We start from the raw sequence: 22,401 nt of genomic DNA, 5'->3' as shown, positions 1-22,401 counted from the left end.
TAGGTTGTGCTTAATTCTGGCGACATAGGCGAGCACAACACTATTACGATATTGTTCCATATTTCTATTTTAGGAAGATATTATAAAGGGTTTTGAAAACAAAATTCCTAATGTCATCGGTACATTTCCAACCATGCGCGGTAGAAGTAATTTCCGGGTTCATGGTGAGTTCACGGGTTAACCTTGCAACTTCCTGGTTTATACTAAGTTGGCCGTTGGTGGCGATAGCCATTTTAGATTTTGTGTATTATTGGACCGCGCGTGTGAAGGGATCTAGTTAGCAAAATAAAAATTATACTGCAAATTAATAAAGATCAAATTAAATATATTCATAAAGCATCGAAGTATATTGTGGGGAATAGTATATACAATTACATTGGGAGAATTAATGATAAGAACCATTGTTTTAAGTCGAGTGAAACACCGATATCCGAGTTGTAGGAAATGTTCGTAATTGTTCTTTAAATAACCAAGTTAATTTAGTGTTCTGGTATTTTCATTTGTTTGCTACGCATGCGTCGCATGAAGCGATACCAGGGAACGATTGTTCTATATTACTTTACTCATGCATGGTGATGATCATTCCACAAGCGGTCTGACAATTTACAGTAGGCCTACCACGTGACTTGAGATTCACGGAGCTGAATGACGATGTATAAATACTATTATTATTTCTACAAATAAAAACCGAACACTTACTTTTCGATCTCATTATAGATATTTGTACTTTAAAGCAATAGGCCTATTATACGTGATAAGTAAAGAAAAGCTTAATTGTGATTATTTTTATTTATTGTTTTTACAAACCGAGAAGATTAATAATGTGGAAAATGCTGTTCGTGGTTCAATGTTTATTGGTGTCATCGTCAGAAGGTAAGCTAATAGTCCGATCAAAGATTATTAGAAAGTTGATTTAACAATATCAATAACCTTTATATCGGTGGCACACATAAATTAATGGTGCATCAATTTTACAAAATAAAAAAGAAGGAATGAAAAATTACACTATAGAAAAGAAAAATGAATCAAAACAATATGTAATTTAATTAATTACAGTTGCTAAGATTATTACATTAAATTATGAAATACAATAAAAGTAATTAAAATCATGTTGATAATTAAATTAATAAAATAATTAAAATCTTGTAAAAGTTTATTCGATATGCTTGTCTTAAGCATGTATCGGCTCTCATCAGTTGTTTGAGCTTTAAATGATTTAGTGTGTGTAGAAATGGTCAAATCAGGGGGTAATCTGGGTAAGCCATTTTATTCTCTGGTGGTTGGTGGCGAGAGGACTGGGCGGTACAAACGGTTACTTACATGAGCATTTCCACCACAGGACAGTGGCAATTAAACTCCTTTTTACAGACATCCCATACATTTGTTATTGTCTTGTGTTGGTTCCTCCCACTTTTATTATGATACTCTGTTATAGAGAGTCCAATCGAGCTTGAAAAATACCATGAAAGCCCCGGTGGTCTAATGGTTAGGACACCTGCACATCAGGCAGAAGGTTCCGGGTTTGAATCTCGGTTTCTCATTCTCACATATTTCTTTATCGTTTCAAATTAATTAAATTTCAGTATATCACCGGTCGGTTTAGAATTCATGTTCTGTGCCTGTTGTATATGTATATATATATATAAACAAATCAGGCAAAGAACATTAATTCATATATATATATTTAATATTTTGTTTTCTCTCATTTATATGATACAGTGTTAAAAGTAGGTCTAATAAATTAATATAGCTTATACTGTATATAAATAAGATGATTGATTTCGATGTTAAAACCACATTTGCCTTCATTTACATTTAAAAAATACAATTAATTAAAATATGTAAATGTTTGTTTGTGTTCGGGTAGAGAGGCTATAAATTCAGGGGAGGAATATAGAATACCCTTCCTTTTCAGCAAGACAAAAATGGATGACTGAATGAATGAGACAAATGCAAAAGTTTGAAAATAAGATACATTCCATACATTCAAGTTTCGAAGAAGTCGTTTTATTATTCGGAATGGACTGGAATTACTAAAACAGGAAAGATTTTTGTTCACAAGCAGCTAATGTACAAGGAAAATTGTAAAGCACGAATCTATTATTTTATTATTTATCAACTATTGAATTGATTGTTTAGTTTAATCGTTGAGCCATTAAGAGGTGCATCTGTTTATTCTAGTCGATCAAACATTTTAAATTGTTAGATTTTTACACTGACTGGCTTCGAGCTTCGGATGTAATTAGGCCTAAGCATAGCAGATTAAACATTAAAATCCCCATTATTACTACTCATAGCCGAACATGATTATCGTGGTAACAATAATGGATTTTTAGAATGTTGTCATTTCTTTTAGGTTTCTCTTAAAGTAAAATTTATGGCCTCTAATTTTTACATCGGACATTCTTCCTGAATCCAACAATAATGCTTTATGTTTTTCCAAGTTTAGGAAAAATTAGTTATTGTTAATGTACCAGGCTATAACATAACAGATACCAATTATACTGAATGAATGAGAAAGAACAAGACCAAGCTTTATTTGTGCTTGGACAGCGTTTTGTGAATTCGGTTCACTGGTATGCCACATAAGGTACCGTGTGCAACCTTGCACTACGTTGTATTTTGCTACATTCGTAGATGTGGAAGAGTTTAAGTGTTTTGTTACTGTAATATTTATCATGACTATCAAAGTGTTCGGGGAACACCGAACAATCTTAATAAACGTACCTCTCAGCCATGTGGCATTGGGTTAGGGGTTACTGTTACTCTAATAGTCTAATTCATAGCTTGTCATAATATCCTGTCTCACTCACAAACAAAATCAATACAAACATTTTCTGGTTTATCGGTAATAAATTTCGTAGCTGAAGATAAATAATCAAGTTCACATAAAGTCAGTTTAGCTTGGTATAGACGTTTTTAAAATTGATTAATTGATAATGATTAAAACATTTTGAATATCAGGGGAACTAGAAGTTGGAACAGTCGGGTCTAAAATCAAAAAGCGAGTCAATCTCGCCGAAAGCGGGACAAGTGTATGCTACAGTTGTCAAAACTAGATAATGTTATTGATTTAATACTATTGATGATTATTAAGGTACAGTATAACATCACCATAAATTGATGTAACATTTAAAGTAGAAATTTAAAACAGAAAGTAAACACATGAACAACAATCGATTATTTTGTCCCTATACTTATGAAAACAGTTTTGATTTTAAAGTGGTTGGTGATGTAACGTGTGATTTCGGACAGGACAACTGCGGGTACACTGATGACCCAGACGCTGATGTTGCCTGGTTTAGAAACTTTGGAACAAATGTTCTTAGATTCGGAGGGACAGAGACGGGTCCTACTGCGGATAATACACAATCTGTGGACTGTAAGTACCAGCTTATTCTTTAAATTACTCGTCAACATTCATTAATCCTCATTGATGCCATAATAATATGAGAACGTGATCGAAATTGAAACTTGACTACCTCTCTAAGTATCTAAAACGTTATATTTTCCTTGCATTTCTACAGTAATTTTCGCTGAAGAGGAAAGATAAGAGGAGAACAACATCAATAAAATAATAAACCTATGCCGACTAATAAACATTTTATCTTAACTATGTAATAACATAAAATATTGCCTTTTTCTACCGCTGTAATAAAAACAAATTGATAATACCGGTGTACTATAATACCGGTATAATATAAAATGTTACTTCTTTAAGGACTGTATTTTCCATCTGCAAATCTTCAACCTAAGCGTCTGCTAGACATGGAAATATTAGTAGCAATATTCAATTTTACTTACTTTTAAAATTTAAATAAAATTAATAGGAAGATTATTAAGGTCAGTAGAGGTCAAAAGGTCATTGACCTTTTGCAAAATGCAAATTTTTCCCAAAATATAGATACATTTCAATATCGTATCTACAATTTTCAATATTTTTTATCTTAATTGTGTTTTACTTGTGCTTACTGACATATTGAATAAGAAAATATATGTTAACAAGATAAAAATTGCAGTTCATTAGGCTATATACAAATTGTTATTTTTTATTGTTAAAAATTGCAATAAAAATACATTTTTTGGGGTAGGGGGTAACAATAATAGCAATAACCCAAGAATCAAACATCTAATTTTTAATCATATAAAATTTGAATAAAATTAATCGAACCATTTTTAAGGTCAGTAGAGGTCAAAAGGTCACTGACCTTTTGCAAAATTGCAAATATTTGCCATAATGAGATACATTTATATATCAAATCTCCAATTTTCAATATTTTTTATTTTAATTGTGTTTTACTTGTGCTTACTGACATATTGAATAACAAAATATGTGTTAATATGAAAAAAATTGCCCTGCATTAATACCATTGTCATATAATTTTGTTATTCTTCAAAATTACAATAAAAAGACATTTTTGGGGTACGGGGTAACATTTATCCCAATAACCCAAGAATCCAAAACCTAATTAGTATTATCTTGGTACCATTGTGTAGCATACATCTTTTAAAATCTTATAAAATTTAAATAAAATTAATCGGACGATTAGTAGGGTCAGTAGAGGTCAAAATGTCATTGACCTTTTACAAAAATGCACATTTTTGCCAAAGTATAGATAAATTTCAACATAGTATCTACAATTTTCAATATGTTTTATTTTAATTGTGTTTTACTTGTGCTTACTGACATATTGAATAAGAAAATATATGTTAACAAGATTAAAATTGCAGTTCATTATACACAAATTATCATTTTTTATTCTTAAAAATTGCAATAAAAATACATTTTTTGGGGTAGGGTGTAACATTAATAGCAATAACCCAAGAATCAAACATCTAATTAGTATGATCTTGGTGTCGTTGTGTAGCATTCGTGTTTTTTAATCATATAGAATTTTAATAAAATTAATTGAACCATGTTTAAGGTCAGTAGAGGTCAAAAAGGTCACTGACCTTTTGCAAAATTGCAAATATTTGCTATAATGAGATACATTTCAATATCAAATCTCCAATTTTTTCAATACTTTTTATTTTAATTGTGTTTTACTTGTGTTTACTGACATTGAATAACAAAATGTGTGTTAACATGAAAAAAATTGCAGTGCATTAATACCATTGTCATGTAATTTTATTATTCTTCAAAATTGCAATAAAAAGACATTTTTTGGGGTAGGGGGTAGCATTAATACCAATAACCCAAGGATCAAACATCTAATTAGTATGATCTTGGTATCGATGTGTAGCATATATTATGGTTATCCTATAGTTCTAGGATGAAAACATTTTAATTTCTTTTGTTTTATGTAAGAACAATGTACTATGTTTATCTTATCTTGTTATCGTTGATGAGACAGAAATAATTAATAATGGACCTAATTAATATTCTTTGTTAAGAAATTAAAAGATAGCTGACCTATATTGTAACTAAACCCAACCCTCTTATTAATCCCTATTATTACTATTTAAAAAATACAATAAGGATGACGTCATATTACCAGCAATTTAAGATTGAAATACTCACATGTGTTCTCAGTTATTTGAGCATTTAACTAGTCGCATACATTACAAAAAGCATTCTTTACACAAGTTTCAGAATGTTTGTGGGAAAACTTCTAGTTGACGTAATGGATGTAAGAGGGCGGTGTATTCATCATCTATGCATGGAATGAAACATAACAATCACAGACAGCGCAGTGTATAAATTCGATACCATCGATTATGAGTAGAATTAGGTTCGTGACGTAATGATCGATTTTCACACTTTTTTTCAATTTTCTAATGAAATCATACATTGTTGTTGGGAAATTGTATCAGATAAACCTGTGATTTCTGCGTTTCGTTACTTTTTGTGATATTCTCCACAATTATATTTCTAAATGTGTGTTTTCAGCAGATGTCGTTGATAATTAGAACATTTGAATTGTTGTATACATTAAAAAAAAATGAAAAGTTCGTAGTGTAACAATGAAGAGAGGTAACATAGTTCGGTTAGTGGTTCTATGTCTGTTCTTATCGTCACCAGAAGGTAGGCTAAACACATTATTCTCTATTTTAAGGCAGCAGGTTTCCAACTACTTTTAACAGAATATAATCATAATTAATAAATTCCCACTTCTATGTTTTTTTAAATAGATACTAAAATTATAATTAGTCATTGAACATATAAATAATTGTATTATTTCAAATTGGTCGGTTGTTGAGAATCGTTTTACTAAAAGTCTAAACTGCAATAATTTAGTCTCGGAGTAACATAAGTATTATTATTAATGGTCTTAGTGAAAATACAATAAGCAAAAAGACGAATCAAAACAATATAGTTGAACAGGCAGAAAGAAATCATTGCAGAGAGTTCAGATAAATCTAATCTCTCTTCCTTAGGGTTCTTAGAAAAAAGTTAGATTATAAGGTATACATGAGCTGCCCGTGTGGATTCGAATAAAAGAAAATATTACTATTATCACAATTTTTTGCTACTCTAAGGTATTTTAACGGTAAATACGAACAACATGTAGATTGAATAATAAACTATTATCTAAGAAATATACAATGTTTACTAAGTAGTTTATTAGGCTTCATAAAAGATACCATCTCTCTAAATATCTATAAAAGATTGTATATACTTTTTATTATTTAGTTAATTATAACAATTGTCTAGTTAGACTTTATTATTTAGAGGGTCCCTATGATCAGCTTCACCTGAATATTGTGGGATAAGAAATGAATAAATACATAGAATAAATTAATCGATTGAATCGTTGTTAATACACGCCCATTACAATGACTAGAGCTTTTTACCGTTTTCTATAATTATACGATAATGTGCGTATAACAAAGTTAATAAAAACAAGGCCATATACATGGCTGGCCCAGTAGCGTGCGCAAATTTGAGTTAGTGTTTACCGACCGACCGACCAACCAACCGACCGACATAGTGAGCTAGAGTCGCGTATGCACGCAACTAACGACTAAAAATGAAGACGCTAGTATTAATTAAAATATAAAGTGTTGAATATTTAAAATAAAATATAATATAAAAAATAAATATTTATAAAATTCTAATACTTTGTGCTGTGCTATTGTTCAAGTAAAAATAATATACAGTACTCTGGTGAAAATGAAGTTTTACTGTGTGACTATTACTATTGTGGCAATATTATTGATAACTTTATTAAATAATACAAAATCATGAGTGTAGTTAAATTAAACTTGACAGTGGAGTACATAAACAACCAAACTTAATCTAACTAACTGAAATTTAATGCGGCTTATTAAAAAAATAATTACAAAAAATGTAGTGATATTCATTCAATCTGGTCAAAAATTTGATCGAAAACAAAATATTTACTTTATAAAACCAAACCGTAATTAAAACCGGTTTCTGATTGAATTTACCTGTTAATTTTTTTCTTTTTTAATAAACAAGATCATTATTGTGAAAGTTCAATGTTAAAGTTAAAGTTTGATTTTTTTCATCTTATTTTTTATCTCTTAAAAAAATAATATTTTTTCTTATTTGCTTATTTATTAAAGCAAAGTCAAAAGAATCAAATAAACATTGTTTAAACAAGTTGACAACACGTGACCTGTCGCCACCCGCTCATCCGCCCAGATTACGCGGTCAATATTCCATATAAGCGTATATGTATTATGTTTTGCTAACGAGCCGTAATAATATATTATATGTACAAGAGTATATTCGATAGAAATCGATACGTGATACATATATACAATAAAACTAAATACGTGTATTGATTATCACAATAGAAAATCGTGTATCATTCTAATTGTGTGATAAAAACTTGAATGACGCATGTGCCTATATTATGTTATGTCTGAATTGTGTAATAATTATAAAGGTATTATACAATTAGTGAATCAACTAGAGGCAAACAGGGTATAGACTTCTCAAAATGTTTAAAACCATTAGTACTATGAAATTAATAATTAGAAATATTAGGAAAACCACATGAGGCTCCCTGAATTATAATAAATTCAAATTGTAACAACGTTACTATTTTAATAGAATGTAGAAATATATTGTTTGAAGATTTGGCGAAATCAACTGATGATATAAAGTTAGCGGTAGGCCTACACCACAGTTCTTTTCTGAAAGGTGGTGTACGTGGTGTACCGCAAACTTTATATCAACAATGTGGACATACACCTTTTTGTAGTTCTATTGTAGGCTACTATGTCCAGATACAATCAGTTTGCATGTTAGTTCTAGAGAATTTTTGTTTTGAATAAAATGGAAAGCTATGTCAACAATGTTTCTACACGTTATCAAAAATGTTTCATTTAAGTTTGTGGTGATGTTACGTGTGATTTCGGACAGAACAACTGCGGGTACACTGATGACCCGGAAGCTGATGTTGCCTGGTTTAGAAACTTTGGAACAAATGTTCTTAGATTCGGCGGGACAGAGACGGGTCCTACTGCGGACAATACACAATCGGTGGACTGTAAGTAGGCATACTAGTTTATTTATCAAATAAATACAATTCATCATTTGCCTCATTTAAGCAGTTAATAAGACATATAAATACATCAAAGTATTTGATTCGTTGGTTTCATAATTATTATTATATTATGATTGTTTCGTTTCATTCAATGGAAAAGCAACGCCAGTGTGTAGGAAGATATCACACTTTGTATATCCGTGCAATGCAAACAGACGCAAGTGGAAAGTGGCGCGTCATTGTTGAATTGAAATGGCAACATTTTAAGTAGATAAATGCAAAGGATGTCGTATAGTAAATAGAATTATGCGGCGGCAACTAAAGAGTATCGCATTTGTGTAGCTTTATGAATTTAGCATTTATAATTGTTTTCAAACTTTAGTATAATAGTGTAATATTTTAATTATCAGGACTTATTTGGTATTTTAATTTCATGTACAGCACCTCCATTCTACATGGTATTTATGGACATACCAGGTAGTCAGGATTTAACAGAAGGGAACTCAGGCCGTCTTGTTTCACCTTGCTATTCAATACCGAACTCCCTAGAAATGACTTTTTACTACCACATGTACGGGGCTGATATGGGTACTCTCAGAGTATACGTTGTTCGCTGTGAGGTCACTAGCTTTAGTGGCCCGCAATTTACAAGATCGGGGAACCAAGGTGACCAGTGGAATGAAGGAACGATTAGTTATGATGTATCCGGTATAGAAGGTGACATTAAGGTAATGTACTGTTACACATCGCACAAAATAATAAATAAACCGATAGATAATTAAAATATTTATAATATTTTTTAATGTTTAATTTTAAATGTTTAGATTGTCTTTGAGGCGATAAGAGGTGCATCTGTTACTAGTGTTATCGCTCTTGACGACATAGCGATTACCGGTGAGTTTGAAATTTAGAAAGTATATTTCATTTCCCTATCAATAGACCGACGTAGCAGAAAATAATTCTCCTAAAACCAATATTGAGTTTTAACAAAAGTGTGACACTGCTACCCACAATAATGTACTACTGAATTGTATTATACAGTAAAAGTCATTTAATTGTTTTATCTTTTTGGAGTTTGTTAATGTTGTATTTGGTTCAAGATTAGGTGACTACCAATTCATCTTGGTAACACAATAACACTAACCCAAATTTCTTTTTACTTCGATTAAAGATGACGATGATTGTGTTGATATCGTATGTCAGAATGAAGGTGATTGTGTCGACAACTTCCACTCATGGTCTTGTACGTGTGTGGACGGTTATGAAGGAACTAATTGTGAAACAAGTAAGACCTAAGTTTTTCTTATTTTGTTAGTAATGTTTGAACATTTTGTTAAAATATTTAACATGGCAAAGGATTTTATCTACAATACCGCAGTATGTACAGTACATTTAATAAACATCAATCGCTTTAATGGTGATTGTGAGGTACTACATTTTGGCACATTACACCTTTTTTGTCAAACTAGTTTGATAGTGTAGACAGCGCTTTATACTACTACTGTTATGTTATGAAATCTGCAAGCTTCATCATGATTGTGACTTTGTAAAGCGAGGGACGGTGTTACTTGTGATTTTGAAGCCTCCAATATGCATCCCATGATATGGATGAACGTCAATTAGCTTTCCTTTCTGATTATGTAGACTACAACTACCAAAAAAATCAATCGCTGGTGATTTTGAAGTCTGCAAGATGCATCCCAGGCATGATTATCTCAATGCTATACCGTTCTTTCTGACTATGTACTACTACAAATATTAATCGAACTACTGGTTATTGGAAAATCTCCAAGATATACGTTGTATCTTACCTGAATAAACATTAATATTATACTTCCACTAAAATAAATCACATATCATGTTATTTTTCTCCTAATACGTACGAAGGTTTGTAAAATAACCATACAATATAAATCGAATAACTGGTGATTGGGAGGTCTCAAATATCGCATCCTGATATGAATGAACGTTCAACTATAAAACTGATTGCGTAACAGCTACATTACGTTAGAATTGCGTGTTTCATTTTAATGTAGAACGATAGGCCTACACATTAACCGTATTTGATGACTGCAGTTTAATGGTTTCTCCAAAGTTGTTTGAAGATTGTGAGGTATCAATGTTCGATACTGTGAAATCCTAAAAGTATAACAAGTTGTGTGTGATATTATCTTTTAGATACAGATGAATGTGCTAGTGCACCTTGTATTAATGGCGGAGCTTGTACTGATCTGGTTAATATGTATGAATGCGCATGCGTAGGAGGATATGGAGGCACCACATGTGAAATAGGTTAGTTAAACCAGGGAAGAGTGAACTTCCCTAGTTGAACCTATTATTATTAGTTGTAGGCCTACTATTTAATCTACATGGAAGTGCATTATTATTCATAAACATGTAGTTGATTACTATGGTTAGATTTACGTTAATACTAAGTTGTTGTAGCATTTTAAAATTTGCATTTGTTTAATTGTAGATGTGGATGATTGCGCAGAAACCCCTTGTCAAAACAGTGGCCAATGCTCTGACGCCCTCAACGGTTATAATTGCCAGTGCACGTCTGGTTATGCAGGAAACGATTGTCAGATTGGTGCGTAGTTAATTATTCTAATTCTGATTTTATCCCTTTAATGTTTTTTAGAGAATGGAAAACTACTATGACACATTTTCGCATGTAGTTTTTTTTCTGCAATATAAACTCATATACTGTAATAAGCATAGCAGCCAAATATACTAACTTTATAAATTGTAAATATCATATTTAATTACCTTAAAATCACTTTACTAGATATTGATGAGTGCGCCTCTGTTCCATGTGTAAATGGTGGCGTTTGTATCGATGATGTCAACATGTTCAGCTGTGAATGCTTGGAAGGATATGAAGGAATCATTTGTCAAAGCGGTAAACACATTTGATTCATTTGATTTGAAGTATAACATACGCTTTTCTATAATCATAATTGTAATGTATACTTTAATGAAAAACTTTCTTGTTTAGCAGTTATAAGTTTTAAATTTAAAAAAATATATAACTCAAGCAGAAATAAATAAGTAAATAACCACACAAACTAAATCCAAAAAAAAAATTAATAAAGAGACAAAGGAAGTTAGGAAGGTACAAATTTATCTCTGCTTGGTTTTATTTAATTTCAGAAATGTTTTAAAACTAAAGCAGTCAACTATTAATAGACTAATGCTACTGGGATGCAGTTTTCATAGAAAAAATACACATCTCGCTTTCACCAACCTTTCTAATCAATGGGCCTATATTAAGAATTAGGTTTTCCGTAAATAAAAAAAAACTTGTTTATTATTTCGCGTTTATTTTATTTTTAGATTCGCATTATAACATTTGCTACTATACAAATAAAAAATTCATTAAGGGGACACCTTAGGGACCCATAGACATTTCCTCTTAATAGGAACATGGCCGTGGTGTTAAAACATATACTATTCCCCTACACATTATTACTATCTCTGACACTTATCCCTATAATTAGAATTTTGTGAAACCTAAATCAATTTATATTAATTATTACTAATTATACACAACTTTTTCGACAGACGTTAATGAATGCATATCATCTCCATGCCAAAACGGTGGAACCTGTGTTGATAATGTAAACATGTTTGTTTGCGAATGTCCCGATGGTTTTTCAGGGTCGGTGTGTGAGATTGGTGAGAAAAACCAATCCCTTCCCAGAATCCATTCCACATCCCTTAACCTTTTGACCTATTCAACCTAATAAATGTTTTATACATATTTATGAAACAAACAAATCTTTTCTGGTTCAACATTAAATATGTCAACATTTTAAAACATTTTTAATCCTGTATTCCTTTTGTCATTTTACCCTCAATATATATTTTTTGTAATGCTTTATTAAATTTTCAGTTTTTTATGTAACTTATCTGCTATAACCCCGCAGATTTGATCATACCAAAAAAAAGTTTATACAGAGATAAAAAAGTGTTTTTTTAGGTTGGCTCGTATTCCTTTTACTCGTCTGACCAAAGAATGCTCTGTTTGGTTGACACTGAGTAAATCAACGGGGTTTTAACAGAAATATTTATGAATATTATGTTTTTTCTATTAGCATTTCTTTTTATGGAATATTATGATTGAAACTCTAAACGTTTATACTTTGATCCTTAGATTATATTTATTATTGAAATATTATCCTTCTTTTCTTGTGTAAAACGTTTAGACTTTGATGAGTGTGCATCATCGCCGTGCGCGAATAACGGCGTCTGCGCAGACGGAGCGAACAAGTATGCTTGCGCATGCCCAAATGGCATCGAAGGAGAAACTTGTGAAACGGGTGAGAAATGTAAAACAGTCTGGCGGCAAACACATTTATGTATTTCCTTACTCTTATTTTGTTGTTTTAGTTTAGTTTGGTTTAGTCAACTGCAAGAAGTGACCATAATCAATGTATGGGTTTTGTCATTATTATGTTATATATTTTTTCATATTTTTGTCATACTGTTATTACCATAATATTAAAAAAAACTGTTTTATTTTAATCGTTTTTGTAAATTGTAATAACTGTTTATTTTGTTATATTAAAATAAATGTTCTTATGTTAAAAACTCGGTATTTCGGTCAATTAACACTGTCTTGACATAAAAAGACGATTAACTCTTTCTTCAGATGTTTAGGCCTGACGCTTCCATCTTGTTTATGTTTTTGTAATTTAACCGTAAACAATAATATGTATAGAGTTTGATTTATTTGTTTGTGTCATGTTCAACAAAGAGTAAGGTATCCCTTGTGTTAGATACAGCATAATTATTATTTACCAACTGTTCACCATTCAATATGTAGCGGCAAGATACATTCATTCCCTCCTTGATTTATTCAGTGCTCAGTTGTTTGATTTATACTATGTTATGTTGGTTTTTCCCATATTCACATGTTATCTTCAAACCGATATTTAGAAATTGACGAGTGTGCGTCATCTCCTTGCTTAAATAATGGAGCGTGTTCAGATCTTTTGAATGCGTTCTTCTGCGCATGTCCAGGAGGCTTCACGGGCGATCAGTGTGAAACGGGTAAGGGTACCGTTAGTAAACTATTCTTTACCAGTCATAACTATATTATGAACCTATATTGTGATAATACTTATTATGTAATTTACCTCCGCCAAGGAGGTATATGTGATCGCGTGTGTTTGTCTGTTTGTTTGTTAGCAGGATTACTCAAAAAGTAATTACAAGATCTTTACCAAAATGAATATACAGTTAGATATGTGGTGAAGGACCATTCCATTAAATTTTGGGACCATTTGGGACCATGGTCCCAATTCTGAACCACTTTTTAGTATACTTTTCAGACCTGCTAGTGTTAAAAGATAGGACAGATTTTTCAAAAGCCGGCGAGCAGTCTTAATGTATTAATTAAACTGAAATTGCATTTTCTCGAGAACTACTTGTCCAAAAAACTTCATTTTTGTACAAGAGGCAAGAGTTATAATTGATGATTTGTAATTTTAAAACATAATTTGATTTAATGTGCACCTTTTTTGATGCAATTAGTTTAAAAAACCTATTTCTTTTCAAATTCACTCGTTTCATTTTCGAGTTCCTGTTCTATTGTTAGTCAACTGAAGCTATTGTTAATTGAAAGGCTTGTTACATAACCATTACACCAAACTCGCATACACATGCTTGTAGTGAAATTAGCCTAAATCACAAACAACATTAAGACACACATAAATATATATATTTTTTCCCGGAGAAATCTTATGTAGGAGAATTTTACAGTAGGCGGAGGTATGCACTCTCGGAGTGGCTTTCTAGTTCAGATTCAGATTCAGATTCAGATAATATTTATTTAGATAATAATGAATAAATATATACAAAATAGAAAAAAGATATTAAAGTGAACATAGATAAAGCAGTAATCGGTAGTCATTATTATCATGGATCCCTTCTAGAAGTTAAAAACTTGTCTCGTAGTTCAAATTGTAATTTACTGTATTACATTAGGTAGGCCTGAATTGTTTATGCATTGTGTTTTTATTTTACATTATTTTATTCCAATTTATAATGTGTTAGTAATTTATTCTCAGATATAAACGAATGTAATTCTGAACCATGTCAAAATAATGGCATTTGTACCAACGCAATAAACGAGTTTATATGCGCATGCGCAGATGGTTACCAGGGAGATACTTGTGAAATTGGTGAGACTTTAAGTATCTTTTACACAACAATACATCATTTTTGGCAATAGTTTTTTTCTTTGCACGCGATAACGTCCATCTTTGTTATCTTGATATTTGGGAATCAATAGTTATATAGTTATATAGTTATAGTTATATGTTTCAGGAAAGGATATTATTGATGACGTCACAGGGATTAATACAGTATCGCGTTATCTGTATCTGCAATATGATCCGAACCGTTTTATAGCACGCCCTATGTTTATCCTTGCATTCAGCCAAATAAAATCTCTGACCGCTGCTTTTGCTGTCATTTTTTCTCAAAAAGGAGACAATCAAGCACATGCTACCATTTTTTATTTGCCACATAACAAGTCTTTCTTTCAGACATAAACGAATGTAAATCAGCGCCTTGTTTAAACAATGGCGTTTGCAATGACGCAGTACACAGGTTTACATGCACATGCGCAGATGGATTCCAGGGCGATACGTGTGAAGTTGGTGAGAAATTTACTTCTTTTTTAACATAACGCAATGTGGAATTTTTGCTATTTTTCAAAAATTTCCCTGTACAGGATTTTTTTTTAGAAAAATGGCCATTATAAGTTATGATGTGATCAAACCAGTTGTGTAATCAGATGTTTGTTTTATCTATTAGGCCTACGATTTTAGACCAGATATATTCTTGTTGAATAATAAGATTATTGCCCTTTTATTAGACATAAATGAATGCGAGCCAGGGCCATGTTTAAACAATGGAGTCTGCACCGATGCAGTAAACGGTTTTATATGCACATGCGCAGATGGATACCAAGGAACATCATGTGGAATTGGTATGAGGCATAAATAAAGTTGCTTAATGTCTTATTCAGTAGAGTAGTGTAGTACCCATCGCAACTACATCCATCAATAATCTGTTTTTATCTTTTATCTGTATTCAGAATAGCTAGGCTTAATTGTTCCAACAGTTAGCTTGTTCCCCAGTATAGTCTTTCATGATAGTTTTGACTATTTGCTTTACCCTGCCTTTCCCCATCACATAATTCAATTTTTCGATTTTACGTCGCGCGAGTACACTAATACCCAGATTGTTCTCTCTAGCGCACATCGTCTACACATGAAAAGTCTTAATGTTGTGTGGTTTTTCAAATAGAGTACATAACATTCATTATGAAGTGTAATGCTTATGCGATTAGACATGTAAGTCAACATGCAGTAAACGGGCTAACGTCATGTAAATGCGCAAACTAATACATAGGCCTACTGAATGCCAATGTATAAATAGCATTTGGTTACAATTTTAACTTCAAAATATTTCAATAAATAACTATACGTATCATTGATTTTTCTCTTTTGACAAAAAAGTTTCTTCTCATCAATCATAAACAGATTTATCTTGATCAGGGTTTTATAAATGAGTTTGAACCTTACCAACCTGACGTCACACAGGGACAGCTTCTGTAGAATAAGGAGATGCTATATGATGAGTCAAGTTGTTTCATTTGTCATTTTTCCAAATATTCGCTTGAAGTACCGGTATAAGTGCGTCTTTGGTTTGTATTTTACAGTATGTAGAAAAAATTAATATATTGGTATGTTTTAACTTACCATTCAAATGCTTACAATCAACCCGTCACTCCTATGCTTAGTTACTGTAGTGGTAAGGTGTTAATTGTATTTTCATTATTGAGCTTCTTATCTTTGTTGTTTTTATTAATGTCAATGTGTATGTATAAAGTAAAATGTTGTATTTATCAGTAAAACCTGGAAACAATTGCCGTCAGACATGTTATGCGGCCGCCGGGAGTTCAATCAATCTGCAGTAGAGAGGCCTAGGATATAAGTTACAGTATATCGCGTTGTCAAAACTAAATTTTACAACTAAATTCCTTGCAGTTTATGCGAGTAAAAATCGAGTGCTGAAACCGGAAAGCCTTTTGAGTTCTACTAGCATGAAAATATGTTGGGCAAATTCGCGAGCCTAGCCGGTCGGTTTCGCTCTTTCTTCATGTAAATGATAGCATAGGTATTAAACAAAGCCATTTTTTGTATTAATGTAATGATATTATTCGAATCCAGATATAGACGACTGCCAGAGCCAACCATGCCTGAACGGTGAATGTATGGATGGTCTATTGAGCTTTACTTGTGATTGTCCAGACGGATTTACGGGTGTTACGTGTGAAACGTGTAGGTATATTTTAATTTTTATAATAACCTAACCTGTCCTCCATACCTACCACAGTTTAACTATGTATTATATTAGACCTACTTTATGCTTTACGACAAGCACATTCCATCTTAAACATTAAATGTTGTAGAAACACTCTATTAATAATTCTATCATATAGTTGAAGACGGTAATGATGATGGTACTGATTCAGGTGACGGCACAGATGATGGTACTGATTCGGGTGACGGCACAGATGATGGTACTGATTCGGGTGACGGCACAGATGATGGTACTGATTCGGGTGACGGCACAGATGATGGTACTGATTCGGGTGACGGCACAGATGATGGTACTGATTCGGGTGACGGCACAGATGATGGTACTGATTCGGGTGACGGCGCAGATGATGGTACTGATTCGGGTGACGGCACAGATGATGGTACTGATTCGGGTGACGGCACAGATGATGGTACTGATTCGGGTGACGGCACAGATGATGGTACTGATTCGGGTGACGGCACAGATGATGGTACTGGTGACGATACAGGCGACGGCACAGATGATGGTACTGGTGACGATACAGGTGACGGCACAGATGATGGTACTGGTGACGATACAGGCGACGGAACAGGTGATGGTACGGGTGATGGCACAGATGATGGAACAGGAGACGGTACCAGTGACGGTACGGGCGACGGTACAGATGACGGTGCGGGCGACAGTACAGATGATGGTACAGGGGATGATACTGGAGATGGAACGGGCGACGGCACGGATGATGGAGCAGGTGACGGAACAGATGACGGTACGGATAGTGGTGGTGACGGTGATGGAACTGACGATGGTACAGATGACGGAACAGGTGGAGACGGTGGAGGTATAGACGATGAAGGGAATGACACTAATCTCTATTCAAATTCAAGTAGTTTAACAAATACATCAAAAGAAGACAAGAGTAAGTTGAAATCAATCATGAACAAATAATAAATGAATAAAACAGAAACTTTTCCAAACATACAGTATCATCATTTATGTATTTGGGCGAAAACAACTCGCATGTGATTTTCGTTTTCCACTACTACCTTATACAGTATAGAGACATGTGATACCGTATTATGTAATTTGCCTATGAATATTGAATACAACGTCGACTAACTGTACAGAATATACAGATAACCAGGTGTCACGTGCCCACTAAATTCCTGTTTCATAATTTAATATTTCTCAAACTACAATGTAGTCAATTCAATAATTGAATTATTGTGAAATATTACTTTGCATTATTACCGAATATATATTTGATATTAGGTGCAGCAGACTACCTATCTGTCATCATAGCAGGCTGTATTTTTGGAACATTACTCATAATAATAATACTTGCTTTTATTATGGCTTACCTGCGTCGTAAACGGTAAGTAAAAGTGGCCGAACATTACACCAGTACATCTCCAAACTAAGCCTGTAGCAAAACCTCTCCTTTGGGAAAGGGTTAGGCCTACTTTCCGGTGAAACAAACATGTGACAATAATGTTTTAACACAACGACCACGAATCCTATTCAAAAGACTCTCATTTTAAGAGAACATTTTGTCCCGAATGGAGGTTCTACTGTAGGCCTATCTTCCCCAATGTTTAAATGTATTATTTTATGACCAACGTCTGTCGCGAACGGCAATGTCAGATTATATTGTAGGCTTACATTCATCTGAATGATGGATGAAACTTAACCTGCCATATTGATTAAGGGCTTCTCTCATTCAGTGCCCACCTTGAAAAGAGGAAAGGCATGTGCAAATACGTCGAGACAGATACTAGATGCAGTGCTGTCATACGAGTCAGCACTGCTGATTTCAAATGCCCCAGCTCCATTTTATATACAGCATCCGATATTCTCAGGTATTCCAAGCGGCTAAACTACGGTGATACGGCGAGAACCGATGTTTCAACGTGACAAGGCGTCCTAAAGTTATAGTTTCGCCGTATATAGCTACAGACAAACTAATTATAGTTTATATATACCATATAGTCATCATTTACGTGTTCGTCCTAATAGTAAATATACTAACAAAGAAATGTGTTGTATAACAGGTACCAAAGGCAACGAGAAGACGCTTTATGGAACCAAGTGATGGGTAAAAATGTTAAAAATGGCGGATTATCTAATCCTGCAATGGAACCGCCACCACCGGCACCTGTACTAATTATTCCTCCATCAGCTCCACCAGCTATTCCAGCATCAGCACCAGTAGTTCCAATATCAACACCAGTACCAAGTGCACCACAGGCTAAAGAGCCGACGCCGCCACAAACATCACCTCCTGAAAAATCAGAGTCTCCTCCTAAAGAGCTTCCTACAGAATCGTCTCCAATGGCAAAAGATCCACCTTCAGCTGAAAATGGCAAACCGCCAAATGTTGTTGAGAACAGCGAAGATCTAAAATTACCTGGAACAGGTGCTGATGAACCATTGGTAGACTTTAAAAAACTACCATGTTCTGAAGTGATTTCTTAAATTTTAAATCTCTAGTGGATAAATACATTAACCAATAGGAATGAGACACTATGACGACTAGTATCTGAGTGTGCGTGAACTAAGAGGAAAATAGTCAGGAACAAATCAAAACAAGAATGGGGTGGGGAATCGAGGTTTCAGTCTTAAAGAAATGAAAAAAAAAATAATAATCTAGCATTTTATTCGGGCCAAACGCACCTTTTTGGTGGGAAATTCCCTTTCTCAAATAATAGTGTAAACACTATAGGCTTACCGTATACCTTTACAACTTCATATTACAGTCAATAGCGATGTTATGTAGCCTACTGCCTCTGGGTGACGTTACATCATTTAGCCAAATAGTAGTTAGCTAGAATGTTATAACAATTATTATGCTTCGAAAGTCCACTAGGATAATATAATAATAATAGATGGTTTATGGATCGTCATTTCTCTCCGCGAAATCGCTCCGCCTTCTCACATGTTCAGTAAGAATGTTAATTCTGTATACAATTTCCAATTGCAGCATTAATTTTTTTTAAACCGTTATGGAGCCACCTTCATAGACTGTATAGATAAATTTGATAATTGGAATTACTAACATACCTATTCAGTTTAAACGTATTGTACAAGCATACGCACTTATTACTAATCGAGTATAAAGAGGCTACTAGTACAGGCTATGCCTAAAAGCAACTTAGCTAGACTAAGTCATTATAGATGATGATAATGCATAAATAAAATTACTTACCGATTTTGGCTAGATCTTTGGTAAACAAAAGCAAGGTTTTTAATTGTTTAAGTCAATCAATTCACATCTTCGAGGTTCCTGATCTCCAGATGAACTTCCATGTTGACTAAATTGTGTACAGTAATTGGTTTCTACGATTGAACTTGGCCAATCACTACCTTTGGAGTTCATTTTAACTTTTACACGCGATTTCGCATTACTACATCCGATCGCAATGCGATGTATTTTCGAGTTTGATAAAATAATAATTTAAACTACTAAAATATGTACATAGGTTATATTACCTTGTTTAAAATTATTGGTGATAAAGGGAGAATATAAAATGCCTTTTCGATATTGTAGAGAATTTTATACAACAAACAAATTGATATTTGTAAATAATTATAAGGTGTTGTTTAAAATAAGTACAAACGGGATCTGTGGTTCTATAAAAAATATGTTTCTGTATAAAATTGTAATTGAAAATAACAAATTAATAAAAAAAAAAAAGAACTACAAATTGCAGATTGTGCATTATTTATTGTGCATTACAGTACAAATTTAACTTAACATTTTTAGACGAAAAAGCAACATTATCATGGAATTAATATTGTCTATATTTAATAAAGAAGTATAACCAACAAGTCAATTTCCCAACATTCTCAAATGTATCATGTTTGATGAAAACAAGAAATGTCTACAATGAATAATAGTTAAATTATAGTTGTTTTTCCATAAAGATCGCTTTTCAATCCTGGTCTTGGGATATGTTGGGTTTGATCATCAGTACTCTCTGTATCAGTTTAAAGTGTATAAAATTATATTGTATAGTATAATGTCTTTATGGTTTCTCTATGGCATGTCATAATTATTATTAAAAGTGACATAATTGTCTACATTTGACACAGCAATGTATTTTAGGCCGGTAAGTTGTCCATTTGGCTGGTAATGGTATCGTATTAGAATAAAAACTTACTGATTACAACCTAGTGCTTGCAACTATCGGTTTCTAACTTCGTGTTGTTCTTTTTCATTGGTTGTATAGACATGAATTACAGTATGAAATATTAATCTTTGAGATGGTATTTCTCAATAGAGCTAAACTTTGTGTGTATTCTGTCAATCATTTACCACGCCTTCTTAATGTTGTTACAATTTAATGAAACTCTAAACAATGGCGTTGTACATCCCGTCCAGAATCGTGTTTTCAATTCAATGTAAATTAAAAGAAAGAATTTTAGTGACATTAATCATCCTTTAAAAAAAATAATATTTGTAATGCAAACGGTTATAATGTACTGTATCAACAGACTGCAGATAAGTCTGTGGTCGCAGAATAATATACTTCATAATGACTAACACATTTAAGATTACCTAAAAAAAACCGAATAATCACAGTTTTAATATTTTTTACACTAAATGTTTAAAAAAAGACGTAAATAGCATCGAATGGTTCTTCACTACCAAGAAGGAGATCATAATTATTTGTCTAATAATTTAAACGGAGAATTCATCTTAGTAAAAAATAGTGTTTTAACCCTGCTACATTATTCACATTCATTTTCAGTGACCAAAAGAAAAGAAGATTCCTTTTGAAAATTAATAAAGGAGTTGTTGACAGAATGTCCAGGAATTTACATGTTCAATATACACAAGGCACACCTCCATCTGATGTGTCTTTATTCTGTTGATAGTCCGTAATTGTTTAAAAGATGTTTCCATCTCGATTAATAACTCTTGATCCTTCTTGGTATAATTAAATGACGTTGCGCCAACAATAAATATAATAATTATCGTAAATGATAACGTTTTTTTTCAAGGTGTCATACTTAAGCAAAAGAAACGTGTTGCTTAAATAACAGCACTGTTAAACTAGCCAATTAAAAGTGCCATTCATGTGCATTGGTGTATTGGTAAGGACAAAAGAATACGCTGACATCAACAATATTCAGAATAGTAATGCGATTTTTTTTTTGTTTTATTCAAACAGTTATTTATGTGTAAAATCATTTTTTTGCAGGGAAGTATCATATTATAACAAATTTATCTTCATAAATGATCGTCATCTAATAAATCAACCCATGCGTTTTCTGGTGATCGCTTTCCAAACATCATTCCCATGCCGTAATCGTCAAGGCCTGGATCACGGATCTGTTTTGGTCCGACTATCTGGTCTTTTATCACCGCTACATCCATTGTTCCACTGTTTTGTGCGTCTCTTGCTTGGTGAATCGTTGCAACTACCGCCATTTCTATGTTGTGTTTTAGCTCGGAGATAATGTCGAATTGTTTTCTGGTGTGTACCTTTGGTAAAGGTGATGAAAACACATTATTGCTGATTAGCCCAATACTGACTACCACCAGGATTGTGAACTCTGCTTT

At 32.9% G+C, this 22,401-nt stretch overlaps 1 protein-coding gene across 3 annotated transcripts; it reads left to right on the top strand.

Annotated features, from left to right (window-relative positions):
* The first annotated feature begins 822 nt into the window (after positions 1-822).
* Positions 823-20,568, top strand: LOC140040779 (uncharacterized). Of its 3 annotated transcripts, none has more exons than XM_072086951.1 (13): positions 823-873; positions 8,304-8,462; positions 8,901-9,187; positions 9,284-9,353; positions 9,631-9,744; positions 10,638-10,751; positions 10,936-11,049; positions 11,248-11,361; positions 12,024-12,137; positions 16,706-16,816; positions 16,978-17,754; positions 18,108-18,210; positions 18,887-20,568. In XM_072086951.1, the coding sequence occupies exons 1-13, from the start codon at positions 831-833 to the stop codon at positions 19,308-19,310; spliced, it is 2,544 nt and encodes an 847-aa protein (XP_071943052.1). In that variant the 5' UTR covers positions 823-830; the 3' UTR covers positions 19,311-20,568. The 3 variants fall into 3 exon arrangements, with proteins under 3 accessions (XP_071943052.1, XP_071943051.1, XP_071943053.1); XM_072086950.1 differs by lacking the exon at positions 823-873 and adding an exon at positions 5,816-6,025; XM_072086952.1 differs by lacking the exons at positions 823-873; positions 12,024-12,137 and adding an exon at positions 5,816-6,025.
* Positions 20,569-22,401: the final 1,833 nt, after the last annotated feature.

This window comes from Antedon mediterranea, chromosome 2 (assembly GCF_964355755.1).
Source record: "Antedon mediterranea chromosome 2, ecAntMedi1.1, whole genome shotgun sequence".
NCBI lineage: Eukaryota > Metazoa > Echinodermata > Crinoidea > Comatulida > Antedonidae > Antedon > Antedon mediterranea.
Note: the sequence above shows the minus strand (reverse complement) of the source record. Positions and strands in the feature narration are given on the sequence as shown.

Excerpts from the sequence above, each read along its gene's own strand:
- LOC140040779 (XM_072086950.1), top strand. The coding sequence starts at position 5,965 with ATGAAGAGAGGTAACATAGTTCGGTTAGTGGTTCTATGTCTGTTCTTA. Across the intron at positions 16,817-16,977 it reads GGGTGTTACGTGTGAAACGT|TTGAAGACGGTAATGATGAT; the intron begins GTAGGTATATTT and ends TCTATCATATAG. Across the intron at positions 18,211-18,886 it reads GCTTACCTGCGTCGTAAACG|GTACCAAAGGCAACGAGAAG; the intron begins GTAAGTAAAAGT and ends GTTGTATAACAG.